Source organism: Pleurodeles waltl, chromosome 7, assembly GCF_031143425.1.
Source record: "Pleurodeles waltl isolate 20211129_DDA chromosome 7, aPleWal1.hap1.20221129, whole genome shotgun sequence".
Classification (NCBI taxonomy): Eukaryota; Metazoa; Chordata; class Amphibia; order Caudata; family Salamandridae; genus Pleurodeles; species Pleurodeles waltl.
In genome coordinates, this window is record NC_090446.1 from 942,134,467 (window position 1) to 942,159,375 (window position 24,909).

The 24,909-nt window shown below is 44.3% G+C and overlaps 1 protein-coding gene across 3 annotated transcripts in view; it reads right to left on the reverse strand.

Annotated features, from left to right (window-relative positions):
• The window catches only part of EBF1 (EBF transcription factor 1), a 773,266-nt gene that overhangs the window by 702,037 nt on the left and 46,320 nt on the right, over window positions 1–24,909 (reverse strand). For all 3 annotated transcript variants that reach the window (XM_069199654.1, XM_069199655.1, XM_069199653.1), the window contains exon 5: window positions 6,752–6,825. In XM_069199654.1, coding sequence (XP_069055755.1) covers window positions 6,752–6,825 — 74 coding nt within the window. The remainder of the gene's footprint in view (window positions 1–6,751; window positions 6,826–24,909) is intronic.

The following is a 24,909-nucleotide window of genomic DNA, read 5'->3' on the forward strand; positions in this document are numbered from 1 at the left end:
ACGTATAACTTTGCATTGGAATGATCATGAAAAAGAAGGTTCTGTTGGTATAACGGAGGAGACTATGGAAGGGGGGAAAACCTCAGATTGGTTGGATGAGGAAGATGAAGTGGTGGAAAGGAGTGAGAGGTGTGAGTCTTGTGAAAGGTGTGAGTCTTCAAGCACAAATGGTGTGGAAAGGAGTGAGTGGTGTGAGTCTTCAAGCAGTGATGGTGCAGATTGTGGGGAAAAAGAGTTTGTAAGTGAAAATAGACAGGAATCTATTGAGGAGGATTTGAATGGCAGTAAACGGAAGGTGGTACCTCCTAGTTGGTTGAAAGATTTTGATGTGGGTTGCACATCAGAACTTTAAGGCCGAGTCTAGTAACTGGTACAGTAATAGTATTTAACTATGGCAATTGTATGAGTGTGCTTATTGTAATATTAATTGTTGTTTTTATTCTGTTTTGTTGTTATATGATTACTGTTATTTTTCTTCTGTTTTTTTTAGAGGTTTTGTTAATTAAAGGGGGGGGGTGTTGTGGTGCTTATGTCATTATAAATGACATAATGGGATTCCACGTTCTGAGCACACCGAAGTTCGACGGCAAACGGTTGTGGAGCTCGGTGCGTTAGGAGCGTGGTACCCTGTTTCCTGTAAGGGTGTACGTACAATGAAGAAATTGTGCACTTACAGTCCGGTGTCAATGGGTGCAGTCACTTCACAAATTCTCTCTGGGCCGCACATTGACGAATAGGTTTGTGACAGAGACTTATAAAATTCTGGTTAGGTCCTCAAGCAGCCTGTCCTCTCCTAGAATGGCAAAATTATTGCCGAATTCAACAATACTCTAAATTAAATGTTTAGCTTATAAGGACTGTTGCCCGGTTGAAGCAGACACGTTATGTATCATATACGCCACTTTGTAAGGCCTTGTGTGTCGGAGACCTTGTTAGGGTCTGAAAAGAAAGCCTGAGGGAGCTAAGGTTTCTCACGTCAGCAGCTGCCACGTGCGTCCTCACATCGGGCCATCCTACTAATCCGCTGACTCCTAACAAATCTCTGCAAATAAGGAGGCTCCTAAAATTCACTAATTCTGCCTCTGAACCTCGGAAATCTCCCTTGGCAATTCCCCCGGCACATCTGAATTCTACCCGTTATTCGGAGCAGGACTTTATTATGCTGTAAATTTGCACCTTCTGACACATAAATGCAAAGTTTTATTGTGCTGTTAGTCTTGACAGAAAGCACTGCAGAAAGTTGTTTGAAAATTAAATCTCTAAAACAAGCTATTTTAAAATCGAGGGTTCCCACTAACTCATGTCGGGAAGTGAGAAATGTCATCTTGCAGAAAGCCGCGCTGCCTTACACACCATATGGCTAATAGGGTGCATGGCAATTAGCAGCGCTGATTAATGGTGAGCAGACTTTAATTTTATGCCTATAACTGAAGCCGCATGTGCCACATTGGAGCAAACGCAGCACATCTGAATTTAAAGCTGGGGATGAGGCCAAAAGGATCCATAGTACAGCTTGTGCTTCTGCTGGGTCCCCATTACGGTCCACCCCATCACAGTAAAGTACCTATGGGCCTCCACGCCTTAAGACACGCCCCACTAATGCACAGCATCCGGGCACCTCCGCATGCGTCATAACCAAACACCACTTAGGCAACGAATCCGTTCTGCTCCACCACAGTCCCCACTGAAGCACAGCATCACTACTTCTCATTAGGACCCACTGCTACCCCTAATAATGCACAAAATATGTGTTCCTACTGGTGCACGATTTCCAACCATCATTACTAAGCATGATACTATGGGCTCGATGGACCTTCTTCCTGAATTACTTATTATGTTGAGGCACAGCATTTAAGCATATTTTCAGGCACCATTACATACCCCTAAGGAAGCATGGTAGCTGTAATCCTCGTGTCCCATCACTGACCCTACAGAAGCACAAGTCCCAATGTTGCCCCATTAAAGCACAGCATCTTTCATCGTCCTGATTCCCATGGATGGCTTCACTGAAGCACAGTTTCAATGCTCGTCCTCCGCTGCCATTACTAACCTCACTGAAGCACTGTTTCCAAGCTTCTTCTAAGTCCTCCTTACTAATGCCGCTGCTCTTCCGATACCCTAATATTGTATCGCACTGAAGCACGGAGCCTGTGCTCCTCTGAATTCCGTTGTCGTACCCCATTAAACACCTGTATTCAGGATGAAAATATTTAATATATTGTGTTTCTTTCTGGTAAAAAATAAAAACTATCACAAAACAACACATCGTTACTGGCCACAACCTGTATTGCTCAGAGCACAAGTGGTAGACGTGCAAACCATTACAGAATGCAACATCTCCTTACTTTACCTTAAATTGCAGTAGGTCGATCAGTCATGTCTGTCGTTTCTTCCTTAAGGAGCATTACACCATAGGCATGCCTGCCCGTAGCTGGCCCCCAGTTCCAGCTGCCAGTGGGCATTAGTGTGGTATAGAACAGATGTTGGACAATAGGGTCGACTGGTATGACAAAAAACTCATATTACCTGCTGGCCATTTGGAGCATGGTGGTTTAAAAAAGATGACCTTCCTCACTCACGTACGTTGTACAAATAAACAACAATTAAGTTCAATGATTTCACGTTGTTTTTATGCCTTTCGTTTTTTTCAGAACACAGCAGTCTAATGTAATTAGGAAAATGTATGGTGTAATCTGAATCATATATGGCAGCACTCCTAATCAGGTGTGGACTAGGCCACGGGGATAGGGTGAGGACTTTGTGATCATAAACTGTCTGCAGAATTCAAGCACTGTCTGAAAGCCTCCAAACCATGCCCCAAGATGACTTTAAGACTGTCTCTGTTCAAGTCACCCTCAATACTGCCACCGTTAACCTCACCCTTACATTGATAGACATCAGCACTGCCACAGCCACCCCCATTTTGATAAAATCAAACTGATTTCAGCCTGTCCCAAGTAACCATGAGAGTACCACTGCTAAATTCGTGAACCAAGTGTTAGGCAGTCTCAACACTGCTCAAATCACCTTCAGCATTGCAGTAACCCAATTCAACTCTGCCATTGACACTCAGCACTGCTCCTGCATCCAGTGTCAACACTACCAATCAGCCTCCGCTGTGCTACTACCTGTAATGCCAACCCGCACACTGAGGCAGACACTCTGAACATTGCCTTTAGCCAAATTAAACTTGGCTCCCTGCAACAGTTGCATTGCCACAGCCAACTCAGCACTGCACTGGGCAAGCTCAACGTGTACCTCCAAATAAATTCAACACTGCCCCAGCCTACCTCATAAATTCACTAACCACCCTTAACCCTGTATCAGGCAATGTCATCACTATCCAAGCCAGCTTCAACAGTTTCCCTTCCAATTACAACACCGCACAAGCTCACCTCAAACTTGTGCCCACAGATATCAAAACTAACTCAACAATCCTCCACTGGACACCCATGACCAGTTTCAAAACTTCCAGTAGCTAATCTCACCCTACGCCTGCCAAACTCTGTAGTTATCGTTAGGTCAGCATTTCCACGAAAAAAACATTTTTGGTTTTCTGAACAACCTTGATGAAGTTTGACATATCTGTACCAAATGTTCCCCAAAAAAAGTGTAACCACTTTGGGTTCAGCCTGGCAATTTTCGTGCAGATCCCTGGAGGGGAAAGAGGGCCATTAAAAAACGATTTTTAGCATTTTACTTTCGTATGAGTTTTTGCTTTCGTATGCCTAAAAACACATCCGACTGAAATTACACCAAAATGACCTGAAAGCTGAACTTGGTTCAGTGGAAATCCATGAGGAAGTTTTCGAGAAATTTGGGCCAGATGTAGCAAAAGAAAATTTTGCGAGTTGCAAATTGCGAGTCAGACCGACTCGCAATTTGCAACTCGCAAAATTGTATGCAGAAAGGTGTCTCAGCCACCTTCTGCGACTCGCTATGGGGTCGCAAAGACCCACCTCATGAATATTAATGAGGTGGGTCGCATTTTACGACCCCATAGCGAGTCCATGCATTCACAGGGATGGTGGCTCCTTAAAGGAAAACGAGTTGCAATACAAAAAAATAATGAAACCATTTGGTTTCATTTTTTCAGAGTAGGCAGTGGTCCATTGGACCACTGCCTGCTCTGAAAAAGTATTTTTAGCGACATTCACAAGGGGGAAGGGGTCCCATGGGGACCCCTTCCCGTTTGCGAATGAGTTACCACCCACTTCAAGTGGGTGTTAACTGCGAATTGCTTTGCGACTGCTTTCGCTGTCACAAAGCAATTCTGCATTGCGGTGCGAGTCGCAAATAGGAAGGGACCACCCCTTCCTATTTGCGAGTCGGATTCACATTTTGTGAGTCGGTACCGACTCGCAAAATGTGAATCAGCATCACGATGGCCGTTTTCCATATCGCAAACTGCGTTTTTTGCAGTTTGCGACATGCAAACCGGTTCCTACATCTGGCCCTTTGTGTCTTAGAAATATTTTAGGGATGGGTTTGAGTGGGCTAAAAAGTTAGAGATATCTGGACAGTTAGTTTGCAGATGGTTAGTAGTTTGGCTCAAAGACTATTCGCAAGCCCAAATTTATAAAGTAAACAAATCTGATTCGATCCGAGAGCTTTGTCTCCTTTCGCCCATTTCATGTCTACAAGTTCACGGAAGACTAACAAGGGTTCACAGGAATGCAATCGTTTGAAAACACTATGGCAGGGTCAGCAGACCCTTGATTTTTTGTAAAGCACCGGGTCACTGAAATTCGCACATTATGGTTAGCTCCTCAATCCCATGGAGGGTGCAGCCAGAAATGATACTGTAAAACTTGAAGTGTTCCGTGAAGTGCATATTGGGGGGGGGGTGTGATTGGTAAATGACCTAGATATTAGTTATTGTATTGGTTTATCCTGTGGTTGCAAATTGAATAATTTGTATTATATTTTGAAATATAAAATCAATAAAAATATTTAAAAAAAAAAAAAATGGTTAGCTCCTCAATTTATAACTCATATAACAGTTATGCAAACTATAACCCGCACACCAAATGCGATATTTATGAACTCACAATATTTATATCAATAATTGTCAAAACCTAAAAACCACAATTTAATTAAATAACAAAACATACTTAAACTATCAAATAAAACTGCGTTCGTAATTGTCTCTTTCATGCTGTCAAAGGTAATATGAAATGTAATTTCATTTGTAAGATTATTTACGACATTTGCAATTATATCAGTCACATGGATGAGTCATGAGCATTGCATTTGGTGTATGAGTTAGGTTTGCATGACTCCTGTAAGTTACGGAATATGTAGCTAATCATAGCTCAGCGATTTTCTTTGGTTTTAATTTGTTTTCATTCGTAACCATAAGTGTATTTTAATTGTGTTTTTTTCAAGTAATTCCCAGCGTTGGTAATGCCCAGCCTCACCCCACTTGGTGTAAAACACTGGTTGCCAAACAAATGCTGCACATTTCAGGTAGACCAGTATTTAATTAAATTAATGTGAAAACGAGATCAAAGAAAAAAATAAAACTTTCTAACAAAATTGTAAACACAACCTTGCTATTGTTTTCCAAAATGTGTTGATATTTAGCATTTGACCATAATGTTTGGTGTGTACAATCTTGACCTTACTGTAAAGCCTTGATCTGGAGTTAATCTGCAATGATTGAAAGAGAAAGCAACTTATATTTCTGTTTGATCATGGACTTTCTCGCTAAAGACTTCACCTAGGACCAAAGGAAGAGCAGTGTCACTGCCCTTTCAACCAGTCGCGGCTCGCGGGAGGGAAAAGAGGTGGGGAGGGGCAGCACGTGGCAGGGAATAGGGGTGAAACAACAAAAAATATATATTTTTAGAAAACGTACCTTTCTCGCTGCGCCGTTCCGATCTGCTCCTCTGGCTGCCAGTACTTGTAGGAGCAGGCTCCCAGCCTGCCCTGCGGCCAATCCTATTGCTGCTTTCATGTTGCTGGCAGCATGAAAACAGCGTTAGGATTGGATAAAGCACCCTGGCTGGGCGCTCTGAGGCAGAGTGGAAGTGTCTGCCTGCTGTCTCGAACCCGGCAAAACTGTGCCAGGTTGGAGACAGCCTAGTGCGCATGTGTGAGACAGCCTGCCAAACATACATGAACAATGAGGGTAGTGCTGTGCACTCCCCCTAAGTCCCTGTCAGATCCCTGTCACGCCCCTGTCACGCCCTATGGGCCTGCCCCTTTTACAACAAAACCATAACAAATGTTGTTTATTATGGTTTTGTTGTAAAAGTTTTGCAACTCCTGCTGCTGCGGGGGGGGGTGGAGGATCCGCCCCTGCTTTCAACTCAAGGTCTCACGGTTTTGGAATCACCATTGAACAGGAGAAGTTACTGTGCTAAATCCATTCAGTGTGAGTGACCGCCATCTATGAAGAGTATCTTTTTCGTTGACTGCTTTACTGCCACTGGAATATTCTTTCTGAGAATTAGAGGGAAGTTCACAGCCTATTCAGCTACCACCCTTTCTGTGTGAGTAATGTACTCCAGCAACATGGGAGAACCTAGCAACAATGTCAGAGTTTAAGAGAAACCTCTTTCTGCAAATCAAGGCCGAACCTGGTGCTGCCCTAATTATGCAGATATTGCTGTGGTTTTTCAGTTGGTTTAATGCAAGAAGGATAACCGTGTGTCCCGAAATAGCCCCCCGTTCATCTTTACAACCTAGATTTGAGGGAGAAATGTATCTTCTCGGCGCTAATTAAAGGCAATCGCGCCTGTCTTACCTGCACATAATCTCATGCGTGAGCAAGACTCGGCACATCTCCGGGTTCTTGTCTTGTCCTTCATAAACGATTGCCTGAAAAAAAAGACTATGGTTCATTCAGGAAGCAGAGAGTAATCATCGCGAGAAATACAGGGACAATAATTGACTGAGTGCTCTTTAGCCAGGATAAACGTAGCCTCCCGAGCCCATTATTCCATGTGAGCATAATCAGGTCTTTCCCTGGAGTCTGCTGAGAACAGATACAGAAGTATACCTCACCCCAAGGTGAGGTTATGGGATATGTTGTTCCACTGTCATGTCACAATGTCATGCTTTACACTGCTGCACATGCAGTGCATAATATCATGTGAAGTCGTGGTTCGTGTTACATTGCTGTGGAGAATCCTGCATGGATCTTCTTTGCCCCCTGCTAGTTTACATTTGTCTGGAGAAGTTTCACTCTAATGAAAACATGAAGGGCCATAGTTGCTGTGATTGTTAAACTACCATGTGTGAGCAGATTACTATATTGGAGGTTAGCAGATCTAAAGTATTTTGCTAGAAGGATCACAGTCTTCCTGAGTTTTTAGATAAGATCTAGGGCCAGATGTATCAAAGGGTTTGATCCATTCTGTGTCTATGGGAAAATGTGTTCGTACATATGGCCCCTAGTCCTTATTTCTCTACAGTGTCACTCATTGTTTCTTTTATGTGAATGTCCCCTTCTTGTTAAGGTAGCCCTTTGTATCACCTTCCAGATCAACCATTACTATCCCTATCCTGTAATAACCGGTATTTAAATCTAGTAAACTCAGATCTATGTAAATGCCTTCATGCCTCCCAATAGCTACACCCTCCTGTACGTTCTTTATTGTATAAAGAGCTCAGCTACTGCTTGAAGCCATGTTTGTGCAATGTAAATCACATAAAAAAACATTAAAAAATAAAAATGTATGTGTGAACATTTGTTTGGTTACTTGTACAGGGAAAATACCAGCACATGTGATGATGTTGTGGTTGCAGCAACATACATAACAATGATGTTGGCTGAGCTTTTTACATTGGTCCTGCATACTATGGGCTCCTTGCACCAAGTGGTAACTCTTCCTCCTTATCCTCCTTGTCCTAGTCTCAGCACAGACCTAGGGCCTGATTCAGAAGTCGGCAGAGGGGTTACTCCGACACAACGGTGATGGCTATCCCGTCCGCAGATTTCTAAATCCCATTATGTCCAATGGGATTTAGATTTTGGTGGATGGGATAGCCATCACCATTGTGACGGAGTAACTCATCTGCTGAGTTCTAAATCAGGCCCTTACTCTCTTGTGAGGATGGGAATGTTTTTTGGGGGTGAGAGGTTCCATTAGACCTGTACTGGAGTCCATGGCATTTGGATGGGGCGGGTGGGGTGGGTGGGGGGAGTCGGTTGTCCGAGCAGAAAGGGAAGACTAGCTAAAGGGGCATCTAGAATTTTTTGCCACTGTCCTCTCGCTTGTCTCTGTTTGTGAAGCTAGTAAAGGCAAACAAAAGGGATGTTACCTTGGGATATGTATCACCCTTTCCTCTTTTAAGGGACGTTGCTAACTAAGCGGAGAAGTTTAGGACTGCTCCAGACCTAACTCCACAAGTGAAATACGAGGTCCAAGACGTTAGTGAAAGTGTTCTCAGTGGGAGCCCACCCACAGCCTTTAAAGGATAGAGAAGATGATGGCCAAAATGGAGCAACTAGAACCCCCTCTCAAAAATTCCAACCTATTTAGAGGGCTGGCTGTTTAAAATCTTGCTACTCTCTCTATTCAGTGGTGTAACAAAGGCCATTGCTGTGTGGGGAGGGGGGCGTCAGCACAGTACACTGTGCACAGGCGGCAGGCCCCTGACTGGGTCCAGGGGTGAGGGGCCCCCTCAAGGTACTTTGCAGGCGGGGCCCCTTCAAGTTTCAGTACCCCACTTCCTCTATTTCTGCGAGGACTGCCACTGTACCTTGTGAAGGTTCATAGTCCCTAGTGAACCTTGTTCTTAGGTCTGCCTTCATTCTGTAGGCATTGCTCTAAGCAGCATGTTGTCCCTGATGCATGACTACTCCATCCTGGCAAGCTGCTGCTATGACAAATCATTGGTGCTACTTCACACAGAGTGCTGGAGCTCACGTCCCGGCACCAGTTGCACTTGCTGGCTTAGTTTGGCTCACCTCTCCTCACAAAGGGGAAGGCAGCTTCATCAGTCCTCTGTGATCCCTGCAATTGTGGTCTCGGAATCCGAGGGAGTGGGGTCCAGGCTGCCTCAAATTACTCAGTTCCTCCTGTCTCCAGGATCTCGAAGGACATCCTTCCAATCCACGACTCCCTCGACCCGGGAGGAAAATGCGGGAAATTGCTATCTTCTCGGGTGTCTCTGTTCTGCCTGAGAAGGGAGCCATTCGGAGTTCCCAGCAGTACCAAACACACTGGGGCCCAGCTGGCTTCGCGTTCCCTTCAGGTGTATTTTAAAGAAAACATTGATTGTTTCTTTCAATAATGTGTGCGTTTGACTAATGTATCTTTACAGAAATATTTCTCTAAAGTGTGCTGGTGCCTGTGAGCAATAAACTATGCTGAACAAAACCACAAAATAAATGTGCATAAAGAAACAAGATAATTTGCTATACTTAGGAATTGTGAATACCATTCCTCACTAAAATTTAGCCCTTTTCTAAACGTCAGGAAGAAAATGGGTCTCCTAGGCAGTATTAGTGAACGGCACTTTTGATTCTCCTCATTGGTCATGGGGTCCTTATCTCAATATGGCCTACGGTCTTTGGTTCCCAAAAGGCTGGCAGTTGATGATTACATCTACCTAGAAATCTTCGCAGTCTGATTTCTTACCAACCACTAGTTACAGTGAAATCAGTGTTTCACCAGTGGAAATCTACTTTTTGGGGCTCTTTTTTACAATCGAGGAAAAAAAACTTGGAATAATGAAACAAGGCCAAAGAAGTTTCAAGATTCAGTAAACAGAAAGCTTGCACATACGTCACTGACCACGGGACATCATCGAGCATGGCCACGCCACAGGTCGAGGAACAATACTAAGGAAAGGGAGCTATCCACAATGAAAAAAAGAATAGCAGTTATCATTTATTGATAAGTGAAGAGATAGAGACTTATTCATAAAGGTATTTTGGGGTATGTGAAGTGGTACTCCTGCAGTACTTTTTTTACGTATGCTAACATGCCTTTATGAATCAGCACAAAACATGTCAATTAGGAATATACTAGGAATATTCATATACAATTATTAGAAACAGAAAGGACTGTATCCTCTTTGCACCTTTAGTAATAGGGAGTTAGACATTCAGGGCTGATTCGCTAAGGCAAAGTACATAAATGAGTACTCCTGTAGTATTACTTTCCACACGCCTAAGTGATTTTGTGAATCAGCCCCTTTGTTTGTCAGACAAGGTCACTTGTCACTGCTAACACACCTGTATGGTACCTTAATGACCACCACAGACCTCTTGCTTGTACCACAGAATCCATCTCTCCATGTCATTTGTACTTGTTATTCGACAGTCTTGATGATCTCTGGGACACACGTCATTATGTAGTCCCTGACTCTATCAGTGGTTCCTCATGATGAGGAAACTCGGTCCTTGAGTGTTTTCTTCACATAGCAGAAAGGCAGTTAAAAGGCAGTGCCTTTGGCAGGGCCTGGCCCCAGCATGAGCTCAAACGGAATGGACACAAGCAAAATAAATGATATTCCACTGTTCGTCTTCTATGCACTAGACGGTAGATCTAAGTTCTGAGCAACTGAGATCTAGCTGTATATGACTAGCCCCACCACCCTCCAACTAAGAAAAAACAATGTAAGAGAAATTCCCATGGTGACGTTTTTTTCTGTAATTTCAACCTCTGGTTTTGTCGGGAATGGGAGAGACTCCGATATGGTTTTCCCACCACATAAGTATCAAGGAAGTACCCAATCTAATTCAGTGGGAAGCTGTGTAGCAGTACAGAGTGTAACGTCACCAAGAGGTGAAGTCTCCTAATTTCCTGAGCAAATTAAGTCCAGTGACCGCTGATAAGAGGACGATCTTTGTGTTTGGCTTGTACTGTGATCACAATAAGCATAACAAACTTTGGAATGACTGTGAAAGGAAGAATGATCCTCACCATGTCATGATATCAAAGCTGAATGTAAGGTGGAGGATAGCAATGCCCACAAAAAAACTAAATAGTCAGCCTCTTTCTATTTCATATTTGCTACTTTGTACCCTGTCATGTATGAAGGGGAATCCACTACGTTTCCTGTACTATTGCAGATTGGTGTCACATAGGTGTAGGAAAGTACCATCGTGCCTGGCATGTTACCCCCATATTTCACTGTATATATGTTGTTTTAGAGTATGTGTCACTGGGACCCTGCCAGCCAGGGCCCCAGTGCTCATAAGTGTGCCCTGTATGTGTTCCCTGTGTGATGACTAACTGTCTCACTGAGGCTCTGCTAACCAGAACCTCAGTGGTTATGCTCTCTCTGCTTTCTAAATTGTCACTAACAGGCTAGTGACCAATTTCACCAATTCACATTGGCATACTGGAACACCCTTATAATTCCCTAGTATATGGTACTGAGGTACCCAGGGTATTGGGGTTCCAGGAGATCCCTATGGGCTGCAGCATTTCTTTTGCCACCCATAGGGAGCTCTGACAATTCTTACACAGGCCTGCCACTGCAGCCTGAGTGAAATACAGCCATTTACCACTGCACTTAAGTAACTTATAAGTCACCTATATGTCTAACCTTCACCTGGTGAAGGTTGGGTGCTAAGTTACTTAGTGTGTGGGCACCCTGGCACTAGGTAAGGTGCCCCCACATCGTTGAGGGCAAATTCCCCGGACTTTGTGAGTGCGGGGACACCATTTCACGCGTGCACTATACATAGGTTACTACCTATGTATGGCGTCACAATGGTAACTCCGAACATGGCCATGTAACATGTCTAAGATCATGGAATTGTCACCCCAATGCCATTCTGGCATTGGGGAGACAATTCCATGATCCCCCAAGTCTCTAACACAGACCCCGGTACTGCCAAACTGCCTTTCCCGGGGTTTCACTGCAGCTGCTGCTGCTGCCAACACCTCAGACAGGTTTCTGCCCTCCTGGGGTCCAGCCAGACCTGGCCCAGGAAGGCAGAACAAAGGACTTCCTCAGAGAGAGGGTGTTACACCCTCTCCCTTTGGAAAAAGGTGTCAGGGCTGGGGAGGAGTAACCTCCCCCAGCCTATGGAAATGCTTTGATGGGCACACATTGTGCCCATCTCTGCATAAGCCAGTCTACACCGGTTCAGGGATCCCCCAGCCCTGCTCTGGCGCGAAACTGGACAAAGGAAAGGGGAGTGACCACTCCCCTGACCTGCACCTCCCAGGGGAGGTGCCCAGAGCTCCTCCAGTGTGCTCCAGACCTCTGCCATCTTGGAAACAGAGGTGTTGCTGGCACACTGGACTGCTCTGAGTGGCCAGTGTCATCAGGTGACGTCAGAGACTCCTTCTGATAGGCTCTTACCTGTGTTACTAGCCTATCCTCCTTCCTAGGTAGCCAAACCTCCTTGCCTGGCTATTTAGGGTCTCTGCTTTGGGGAATTCTTCAGATACCGAATGCAAGAGCTCACCAGAGTTCCTCTGCATCTCTCTCTTCACCTTCTGCCAAAGGATCGACGTCTGACTGCTCAGGACGCCTGCAAAACCGCAACAAAGTAGCAAAGACGACTACTGCAACCTTGTATCACTGATCCTGCCGCCTTCTCGACTGTTTCCTGGTGGTGCATGCTCTGGGGGTAGCCTGCCTCCTTTCTGCACCAGGAGCTCTGAAGAAATCTCCCGTGGGACGACGGAATCTTCCCCCTGCAAATGCAGGCAACAAAAGACTGCATCACTAGTCCTCTGGGTCCCCTCTCAGCACGATGAGCGTGGTCCCTGGAGCTCAGCAACTCTGTCCAAGTGACTCCCACAGTCCAGTGACTCTTCAGTCCAAGTTTGGTGGAGGTAAGTCCTTGCCGCCCCATGCTAGACTGCATTGCTGGGTACCTCATGATTTGCAGCTGCTCCAGCTACTGTGCACTCTTTCAGGATTTCCTTCATGCACAGCCACGCCTGGGTCCCCGACACTCTAACCTGCAGTGCACAACCTTCTGAGTTGTCCTCCGGCGTCGTGGGACTCCCTTTTGTGTCTTCGGGTGGACTCCGGTTCACTCCCCTTCCAAGTGCCTGTTCCAGTACTTCTGCAGCTGCTGCCTGCTTCTGTGAGGGCTCCTTGACTTGCTGGGCGCCCCCTCTGTCTCCTCATCCAAGTGGCGACATCCTGGTCCCTCCTGGGCCACAGCAGCATCCAAAAACTCTAACAGCAAACCTTGCAGCTAGCAAGGCTTGTTAGCAGTCTTTCTGCGTGAGAACACCTCTGCAAGCTTCTTCACGACGTGGGACATCCATCCTCCAAAGGGGAAGTTTCTAGCCCTCTTCGTTCTTGCAGAATCCACAGCTTCTACCATCTGGTGGCAGCTTCTTTGCACCCTCAGCTGGCATTTCCTGGGCATCTGCCCACTCTCGACATTGTCGCGACTCTTGGACTTGGTCCCCTTGTTTCACAGGTACTCAGGTCCGGAAATCCATTGTTGTTGCTTTGCTGGTGTTGGTCTTCTTTGCAGAAACCCCCTATCACGACTTCTGTGCTCTCTGGGGGTTATAGGTGCACTTCACACCTACTTTTCAGGGTCCTGGGGTGGGCTATTTTTCTAACCCTCACTGTTTTTTTACAGTCCCAGTGACCCTCTACAAGCTCACATAGGTTTGGGGTCCATTCGTGGTTCGCATTCCACTTTTAGAGTATATGGTTTGTGTTGCCCCTATATCTATGTGCTCCTATTGCAATCTACTGTAACTTTACATTCCTTGCATTACTTCCTTTTGCTAATACTGCATATTTTTGGTATTGTGTACATATATCTTGTGTATATTTGGCATCCTCATACTGAGGGTACTCACTGAGATACTTTTGGCATATTGTCATAAAAATAAAGTACCTTTATTTTTAGTATATCTGTGTATTGTGTTTTCTTATGATATTGTGCATATGACATCAGTGGTATAGTAGGAGCTTTGCATGTCTCCTAGTTCAGCCTAAGCTGCTCTGCTATAGCTACCTTCTATCAGCCTAAGCTGCTAGAAACACCTCTTCTACACCAATAAGGGATAACTGGACCTGGTACAGAGTGTAAGTACCCCTTGATACCCACTACAAGCCAGGCCAGCCTCCTACAATAGGTACCAGTCCCAGATAGGTTGAATTATTGATCTATAACAACTCACCTGAACTGACTGGTAATGAGACGCTACTCAATTTCAAACAACTGTGAACATAAGCAATTTGAAGAGTTACATCCAGATACTCCTCTGTGGGACCACAATGTAGCTTTCTAAGCAGATGCTACCTCTTTTTCAAGGCAAAGACGAAGCTTGGAGCACTGGAGATGCTCTGCTATTATGCCCCACTACTGATGACCTTTCCTAAATGGAACTTCAAAGCAAGTCCCAGGCGCCCAAAGTATTGGGTACTACAAAGCACTCACTAGACCTCAACAGAAGAAGGAGGCTACCAAGACCAACCTAAAAGTGACAAGTAAATTGTCTCCTTGTGGCCACAGTTGCTTGCTCAACCTTTGCAGGATGCTCCTCCTCCCCTAGCCTTGTCCTTGCTCTGTACCAACTACCTTCCATTTGGCATTATGTTGAGTTCATACAAGTCATCTAGCATGGCCGGTGAACTTTACACTTTACCAACAAGTTGTATAGAGGTAGGAAAGTTCACCCTTTACAACGGGCAAACTTTTGCAAAGAAATGTTTAACCAACCATTCCTCCACCTTTGCTGTTTTCTTGCCGCAGAATATTCCATCCACTGATGGCAGAATATGTAGTGGCTAGAAAATACCATCACCACAATAGGCAAAAGTTGATGTTTGAGAGTATGGAGCTTCTGAGTCAGGGGATGTACAGGGGGCGGGTGGGTCCTGGGCACAGGATCTAGTAGGGAGTGTGTGCTCAGCACTATGCCTGGACTTCACTTGGGAGGGAGTCTGTAGCTTCAGCGGCGGCAGGAGTGAGGGCTCTGATAAGAGGATGGGGAGACCTGATGATAGTAGTCCAGCTGCTGCTATAAAAGGCCTTGAGCGGCAGCAAGGACTGTTTCCCGACACTACAAATGCCTCTAAAGCCATCTCTTTTGTTAAATATGACAATAGTTGCACTGTATGAAGCTTTCAAAGTTTGATAAAAATGATAAAAAGTTGTTATTCAGTCGATTTCCCCATATTACCACTCGCTACGTTCAGTATCCGGGGTGATGAAGAAAGAGCCCCTCAGCTACAATTAAGCATTTCCTGATTCTGAGTGGCCATACAGAAGTACAGCACCTGGTAGGCGTGTTTGCTAGTCACATCCAGAGAGAAAGAAGCTCATGAGTGACCATTGCAAGTCCTTGTTACCTTTATAACTAACAGGCCCGATTTCCCCTTAGGATTAGAACTCTGTGTCACCACCTCCCTTACCAAGCCTAGTGCCCACCCGATCAAGGTACCGTTGATCCAGCGACACCAGATATCCACCTTAAGATACAGTGCAAAATATGCTCCCAAACAGAATAACTGCGAAGTACACACTAAGAACTTTCACATATTTATGGCGTTTTGATGTAATTTTCTTAAGGATCACAATTAACTAGTCAGCATGAACAGTACAGAAGGAGTTATACATTTTAGGGAGAGGGTCAGGGCCCTCATCGTTTCTAGATTTCATTATGAACAGCACCTTGACCGAAATCACAATTAGCTTACTGCTTCGCCGCATATTACCTCAAACTTAGATCTAAATGTGGAATAACATGCAGAAATAATGTTTCTTTGTGTTTTTACAGATTGAAAGATTCAAAATAAGCACCAGACTTTTACTGGTGCCAATGGGCAAGGATTTCCCATGCAGAAGTGGAATTAATGCAGTCTTGTGGTAAAACCATTTTTATTCTAAACCAAACATGTTAGAAATGGGGTCTGTGGTTGGCAGTCAGTTTGCACTCTGTCCAAGCAGGGACCCTCACTCTAGTCAGGGTAATGGAGATACAGACTTAAGATAACCCCTGCTCACGCCTTTGGTAGCTTGGCACAAGCAGTCAAGCTTATCTCAAAGGCAATGTGTAAAGTATTTGTACCAACACACATAGTTAAACAGTGAAAACACCAGAAAATGGCCACCACCAGTTTAGAAAAATAGGCAATATGTATCTAAATCAAACAAGACCAGAATGACAAAAATCCAACATTCACAAGTCAAGATATGATTTTTTTAAATAAAGAGTCTTACTCCATAAAAAAACAATGGAAACATTTTTGTTGCACAAAGTAACTGGTTTGTGTAAAAAATAAAGCCGCCCAGGCAAGAGTGCATCAAAAATGTCAGCAATGCGTAGTTTTCTCGCTCGCACGGGAGGCCTTGCGTTGTTTTCTAGAGGGGGCACCTCGGGTCCACAAAGATTTACGATGATTTTTGCAACAAGCGATGATGAGTGAGAAATCCAGCCGCACGGTGATGGAAAACTGCACTGCGTGGGTTTTGTGTCGGTTTCAGCAGCTGCAAGCGGGTGTTGCATGATTTCCCCAGCTGCAATGCAGTTGGTGCTTCGATTTCCCAACCTCGATGCAGGTGGTGCGCCAAAATCAGCCGCAAAGCCGGTGGTGTGTCATTTTTACAGCCGCGTTGCAGGTGGTGCATCAACATTTTCCCTGCATGGCTCCCTGTGCATGGATTTCAGTCCTTATTCTTCCAGCTTCACCTTTCAAGAGACAGGATAGGGCACCACTTGGCAGGGCAGGAGTCTCAGCAGAGTCCCGATGCTGGCAGAGGAAGACTTTATTGGCCCTGAGACTTCAAAACAGGAGGCAATCTCAGTCCAAGCCCTTGGAGATTCTTCAAAAGCAGGAATATACCCCAAAGTCCAGCCTTTGTCCTCTTTCAGGCAGAAGCAAAACCTGCAGGCCAACCCAGCACAGCACAGTCACAGGCAAAGGGGCAGTACTCCTCCTCCAGCTCTTCAGCTCGTCTACTTAGCAGAGGTTTATCTTGGTTCCAGAAGTAATCTGAAAATCTGGGGTTTTGGGTCCACTACTTATAACCCTTTCTACCTTTGAAGTAGGAAAACTTCAAAGGAAAGTCTCTGTTATTCACAAGATCCTGCCTTGTCCAGGCCTGGCTCCAGACTCACACCAGGGGGTTGGAGACTGCATTGTGTAAGGCAGACGCAGCCCATTTAGGTGTAAGTGACCACTCCTCCCTCTACTCTAGCCAAGATGGCCCATCAGGATATGCAAGCTACACTCCAGCTCCATTTGTGTCACTGTCTAGTGCGGATTCACAAACAGCCCAACTGTCAGTCTGACCCAGACAGGGAATACACAAGCGGGCAGAGTCACAGAATGGTTTAAGCAAGAAAATGCTGATTTTCTAAAAGTGGCATTTCCAAACTGACAATTAAAAAAACAACTTTACCAAAAGATGTATTTTAAAATTGTGAGTTTGGAGACACCAAACTCCAAATTTCTATCTGCTCCCAAAGGGAAACTGCACTTAAAAGATATTTAAAGGCAGCCCCCGCATTAACCTATGAGAGAGATAGGTACTGCAACAGTGAAAATCGAATTTGGCAGTATTTCACTGATAGGACATGTAAAACACATCAGCACATGTCCCACCTTTATCATACACTGCACCCTGCCCATGGGGCTACCTACGGCCTACCTTTGGGGTGCCTTACATGTATAAAAAGGGAAGGTTTTAGCCTGGCAAGTGGGTACACTTGCCAGGTCGAATTGGCAGTGCAAAACTGCATACACAGACACTGCAGTGGCAGGTCTGAGCCATGTTTTCAGGACTACTCGTGTGGGTGGCACAGCTAGTGCTGCAGGCCCACTAGTAGCATTTGATTTACAGGCCTAGTAAATCAAATGTGCCAATCATGGAAAAGCCAATTTCATGCACATTTTACACAGAGAACACTTGCACTTTAGCACTGGTCAGCAGTGGTAAAGTGCCTAAAGTGCCCAAAGTACCAAAAACAGCAACAAAAGAGTCCAGCACACAGTCAAAACATGGGAAGCAGAGGCCAAAAAGTCAGAGGAAGGATGCCAGGTCTAACAAAACACATAAAACAATTTTCAAGAAATTTAGCATGCCTTTTCAAACATCCTGATATCTTGAAAAGTTGGATGTTTAGCAAACTGTATTATTTTGCTATTTTGATTTTACTTTTTACAATTCCTGTACACTACCAGTGTTATTAAAGGGGTGCTTTTTTAATAGGTCTAGCTGGATGGTCCATATTTATTATAATTACAGCAACTGTATGATATTGTATCTTGTCTCAAACTTCATAGCACCACCTTTGGACTAGGCCATGCCTGCTCGTCCAAGCTACCACGAGAGTAAAGGGGCGTTAGAAGACAACTTCTTGTTTCCAACCAAGTGCTCAGCAGATTGATCAGTAGGAAATCTAACCTTTGATATTGTTAATTGGTCATTACAGCTTCACAGATCTGGGGAAACAGGCAGTCAACCACTGAAGTACCATTTGTTAGTTAGACATTTATAAACACTGAAGTGCTGTACAGCACAACAGGATTTATTGTTCTGTATACCTTTTTGCAAAGTTGACATGCCTAGACTGGCACAACCAAGCACCTGTGATTGATGACCAATTCTGAAGCGCACAAAGACCTTTAAACCCGCAGGCCTCCATTTCAGTATGTGGTATAGTAGTAGGAATATAAAACTGATAATTATTCGGAGCAGAAAACCCGCTATACATTGCCATATTATTATTTTAAAAACTGTAATACTAATTAACAACTCAGCAAAGACGTTCTGGAATCGTATCGATCCATGCAGTACGGGAAGACAAGCGGTTGTCCGTTCTGTCTTTTTAGAATGTCTTCAGGTATTTAAAAACAACCTTGGGATGTGTTCAGTACTAGGATAACACCAAAGATAAACTTGTAGCCCAGCTTAGAGACAAAACCTAATTCTAACCTAATCAATTCTGTGAGAGTCAAATGCCCTGATCATAATCCTCTCTCCAGACCGGTGTCTTCAAGCTGTCACTTGATTTGCTGACATATGGATACCACAATGGACACTAAATGCAAAAGTCACAGGAATACCTCATGCTCCATAAAGTCACAAAGTGGGCTCAGAGCACATAATAGTTATAAACACGACCCACTATATTTCTTAAAGTACTTAATAAATGCGCATATGCTTCTATCAGTAATTCCACATAAATCCATCAACAGCATCCCTTTCAGATGATTAGCTTTATTGCTGTTCCCTCAAAGACACAACCCTTGAGAACAAACTGTCTCTGGTTTCTATATCAAGGACTTTTCTACCTACACAGTGACAGTACAAACTGCACAAGGTACACATTCCAAATTAAAACACTTTAACTGTGATTTGAAACATTTTCGGTATGACTCATTTACTTAATTGAAGTATGGTGCATACACAAAATTCTCTCTCTCTCTCTCTCTCTCTCTTTCTCTCTCTCTCTCTCCCTCCCTCTCGTGCCCTTATCCCTCTTCTGGAATAGCTACCTTCCTATTTTTCTAGTTGTGTCAGGAAATCAAGATGTATGGACTGCTGTTTATCCGCAGGGCTTTACGTGGGACATAAAAAAGGAAGAGGTCTCTAAAAGGGGTGAAGTCTATGTAATTAATGGTGTGGCTTAAACACCTAAATTAAATTTATGTGATTCCAACAATGTGCCATCCAACCAATAGTTTGAGCTGTACTCATCTAGATATATAAACAACTGGCATCAGCTGCGGCGGGCAGGGAAATGGAACGGTGGGAATAAAAAAGTAATTTTTTAAAAAGTACCTTTTCCTGTCACCGCCGCAACCTCTTGCCACGTTCCTCCCCTGCTCTTCTTCTGTTCTCCCAGCATTTCCTGGGAGACCAGCACAGACAATCCTGATGCTGCTTTTATGTTAAACATAGCATGAAAGTAGCATCAGGATTGGTAAGAACGGCTTGGGATGCTGCTCAGACACTGCATAGGAATCTGTGCAGTTTCTCCAGCTCGGCTGTGTAGCACAGCAAGGCTGGAGAAACCTAAGCCTGAGATAGCCAGCCAAACACACATGCGCACTTAGGTGCGCTCTCTCCCCTTCTTCCCCCCCCCCCCACCCTCTATCCCTCCCATGGCACAGCCCTTCCCCTCCTTTTGAAAGCTGCAGGCTGAGCCAGCAGCTGAAAGATAAAAGAATAAAGATGCAAATGAGCAACCCCTGACTGGCATACACCTGAAGCCAGCAGAACTTTTGGCTATCAATGAGTGTTAACTGTTTAAGATAAATTAGTAACACAAATTATTTTGTTGTAAATAATCAATTTTCAAAAATGTTTCAAGTTTGAAATTGTGAGGCTGTGAATTTAGCATTACTGAGACCTGTAGAAGGGGTAGTGTTCTTCAGAATCTCAGTCACTCCTGTTATGTTGACTATGTATTAGATTTCTGCACCCATTTCTCTCCATATTTCGTCCATCTCCATATCTCACAGCTCATCTCTTTCCTCTTCTGGACCCTCTTTTCACTCTGTCCTGAATTTATATCTTTGCATATCCTTCACTTCTTCACCCCCAAACACACAATGCACTTACTCATCTTGAAACACAGTACCATTTTCTTTTACTTCCACCTTATCAATAGTTTCACAACTGTGTACCTCCTTCACGCATATTTTCATAGAATCACAATTGCAAATGTAAAACGTGGCCATTGCTCTATTTGATCTGCAGAGAAGATAAGGATTGGATGACCAATGTATTCTGAACACCTTTTTGACCCACTGACAAGCACTGTGCGAAACGCTTTCAGCCTCAATTCCATAGCTCTCAATAGTTACCTGTTATAAAACTCTGGAGAGGACTGGGCTCAAAGCATGTCCTATAAAAGAGTAGTATGCTACTACGCTACACGAAAAAATTACAGAAACGCAACATCCTGGAAACAACCAACATTCTTAGGGAATGCAAGATCAAGTAAAACGTGAAATATAGGCAGAAACGTCAACGATGACATGGACTGCCTTAACGTTTTTAACATTCATTGTACATAAATCGATTAGTGCTTTTTCCATTAAAGTTAAGGAAATAAAGAATGGGACCGGATAAGAACACATTTCAATGTCAGTCTCTAATTACTACCGGGTCAGAGACCCGGCGAGCCCCTGCCCACTGAAAGCCCTGCTCATCAGTGATGTAAGGGTGTGTGCGCTGCACGGAGTGGAAAGTGGCCAGAGATCCCCAGCAGCATTCGTCACACAGAAGAACCCAGAGGAGTCATCAGTCCATAACTGCTTAGTCCAAGCGTGCCTTGAGACGCGACCCTCTTCTCACCAGGATGCATAACATATCTGGGGACTCGAGTCTAATGTCCCGCTTCACGAAGACTTATTTTTGAGTAAGCCTGTCCACGGCCTGGAAACCGCCGGAAGCACAAAGATAGGTACTTAAAGAAAAAATATTTTTAAATCGACCTCCATAAGTTCCGGTGTATTGGCGGAGGGGCGTGAGCGACGCCCTCCCCCCCCCCCCCCCCCCCCCCCCCCACCCCTGCGTCTTGTTCTAATAGCCACGTGCCCAAAAAGTAATGTAGTTTGGTACATTAAAGTATTTGTTGCAGGCAGCATATAATATGATAAATCACAATGCTTTTATCAAAGCAGTAAGAGGAAATCAAAGAAACGGTTACACCTGCTGGCAAAAGACCAGACTGCATGCACTGAGCTGCAATTTAAAAGAAACTCTTTAAAGAAAACAGTCCTGTAAACTGGCGAAAACAAATCAAAAATACATCTCACAGTTAAAAGCAGACAACAAACAACGCAGCGTTCCTTCAAAAATGTTCCCTGACAAACGCTTGAAGAACCTGAAACGAATCAGACACCACGCGATGCTTATAGCAGGGTAATCAACAGCGATCCTTACCTTACACTTATTATTGATGCACTGGTGAATGCTGCTCATCACATCTATCGACAATGATCCAGAAGCCACAGCATAAGCAGATTTACTGGTCATTGCTGCACGTCTACTGACAAGTTGCTACCTTTCGCGGCTATATTGATGGTGCCGCATATCTATCGACAGAGATCAATGCAGTGTACCTTTAAAAAATTCACTAGTGGAGAAGCGTGCCTACCGGCTGCGAATGAGACTGCACATGGGCTTGTGAAGGCTGCACATCCACTGGCAGTGATCATTGCAGCACATCTTTGACTACGGCACTGTTGAATGCGTCACACTTATCAACAGTGCATTACCCAACATGCCTGTAAGAGGTGTATTGGTATGAGCTGTATATCTATCAAAAGATACCCATGCAGGACAACTTCAGTGTGTTTCATCGGTGGGTGATGCATGTCTAACTCCAGCGATCATACGACACATTAATGAATGCATTAGTGCGTGGTACTGATCTGTCAGGCTGTTCCAGATATCTAGGTGGCAGGGCCCACCTGCAATTTCATTTCTGAAACTCAATGTGTTCCCTACTGATCAGCTGATTGGTATTTAGTCTGAGCCAGGAAGGTGAACCTTCAAAGCTTCCTTGCATCTCCTGTGTAGTTTGGTCAGGCAGTCAAGGCCTACGTCACGGTAGGTGGTGCAAAAATTTACCCTGGCCAGTATAACTAAACTATTATCGAAAACATGACAAATATGAATAAGCGGTCATGATTATTATTAAAAAGCAACAATACTACAAAAAAATATTACAATTATTGTAAGTGAAAAGAGAGATTAATAGTGCAAATTGAAGTCCTCTGCCCTAGCCGTTGTCGTGATATTCAAAAAAATATCTAGGGGTTGGGAAACTGACTGGCCAACAGTGTTATCCTGCAATAACTCAAGAGATGTTGAGAGTACTACCCGTTTTTAACATGGAAACCTAATGGGTGCCACCTCGGTACAATGTTTCAAAATTCCATTTAGCAAAGTGTATTGGTTATCATAGCATTTGTACTCTTAAACCTAGTAGGTTACAAACTAAGGGCCTGATTACAAGTTTGGCAGTCAGACCACCAGACCACCAAGGCGGCAGTGCACTGCACCAGCAGTTCCCAGCCCGCCGTATTACGATGTATGTAGACTGAACGGCCGACCACCAAAACAGATGTCCGCCCGACAGCTGCGCAGCAGTCTGCAATCTTGGCGGTGCGCATTCTGTCACTGTCATGGCCACGTCGCACGCCGAGCCCATTACAAAAACAGAGACGATGCTGCTGTCTCCTTGCGGCAGTCAGCTGACGGCGTTCGGCCACTGTGGTACGCATTCAGCAAAGCAACAGGCAGGTGTAGATTGGATGGATTTGAAAACAACACAGCTGATATATTGGCCCAGTGGTCACAACTGCAAAAAAACGCTATAAAACACATCCCTTCCCAGGCCATGATCCTTTGCCTCCCCACTGCAAAAAAGAAACCAGAGCCCACCATTTTTTACATCCTTAACAGATAAGGCACCCGTTTTTCACAATCCCATTCAACACCTTTCACACACTTTTGTCCATTTACTCCCTATCTCACTTTTTTAGGTAAGCCCCAGCCTCCCACTTCATTTTACACCCATGTCACGTTCCAAAAATTCCTGTTTTTTTGAAGATGAGTTGAGAGTCATACTAAATGAAATCATAAGAGTAGAGCCACAATTGTTTGGAGCCCAAGTCCAGCATACTCCTCTCAGTAGGAAAATGGAAATGTGGCAAAAGATAGTCGACAGATTGAATGCTGTAGGCACCAGCCTGCGCACAAAGGAGGATATTAAGAAGAGGTACAATGACCTGAGGGGGAGGTGCATTCCCTGGCCTTCAGGCAACACATGGAGGCCAATAAGACTGGTGGTGGTCCACCCAGTGCCCCATTTCAACTCTTCCTCTGTGAGGAGAAGGTCTTGGCCATCCTGAAATCTGAGGGTTTCATAGAAATAGCTGGGGGAGTGGTGTCTGATAAATTACAACACAAAAACGGTCACAAATATTCAATGTCCTGCATGCTCACATCTCACCTTTAGCCACACATCTACTTTCCCAACATACAATACCCTGAATGTAAGAGATGTAAGCTTGTCAATGTGCATTGTCATACATACCATCAAATGTATAAATCTCCAATACATGCCATATGTTGGAATGGGGTCTGCAAATGTTTCAGCATCAAAAGATCACCCCAGAACCCATGGTATGTGTCAACATGTAAATTATGTGCCAACTTAACAGCAATGTGGCAACAGATATATAAGACTAAACATTTGTCAAGTGCTGGGTAGTGCAGAGAGTGACATGACTACAACTACCAGGAGGCCCAGTTTCTGGTAGTCCACCAGTTGTCAGTTAACCAGTGTCTCCACCAACTGCTGCATCCATCTCTTCTTGTACATCCACTTTTATCCCAGAGTCTGAAAATCCGTTACCTCAAGGGGTCAAACTCGAGACAGCTGAGTTGTAGCAGTTAGGAGTCAAGGGTAGTAATGATAGGTGTTCTGTAATCAAGAAGAGCATATGTTCTGGCTTGTACTTGAAGCACTGGGAGCAAAAGGACTTCAAGCGCCACCATCTGAGCCTTTAAAGTCAACCACTTCCCAATGGTTACCAGCTAAGATAATCTTTCTGGTAATGGTTACGTTGATAAGGAGACTGTTTGAAATATGTTCTTGGCTTTCCTTTTATGCCTACCTAGGGTTATCTCTAGACAGGGTAGTTTTCTGTTCAAACCCATATTTTTAAGTTGAAAGTACAATCACAATTGCATCTATCTTCGGAGGTTATATTTTGATTGTTTGAAGCAGGGTCTCAATCTGATACACTTTTCATGTTAGCTGTAAAGAGAGCTATAGTGATTTATCTGCAAAGAACAAAAAATTCAAGGACTCCGATTCTCTTTTTAGTTTGTGCAGTCCAGTTAACAAAGACAAGAGACCATCCACTTCGACATTGAAAAGGTTGGTTCAGCATTCAATGACTGAAGCATACAAATCTAAGGGTAAGACTATGCCTGGAACTAGACAGGGTGATCAACCAGGACGTTTGGGCACCACGGGC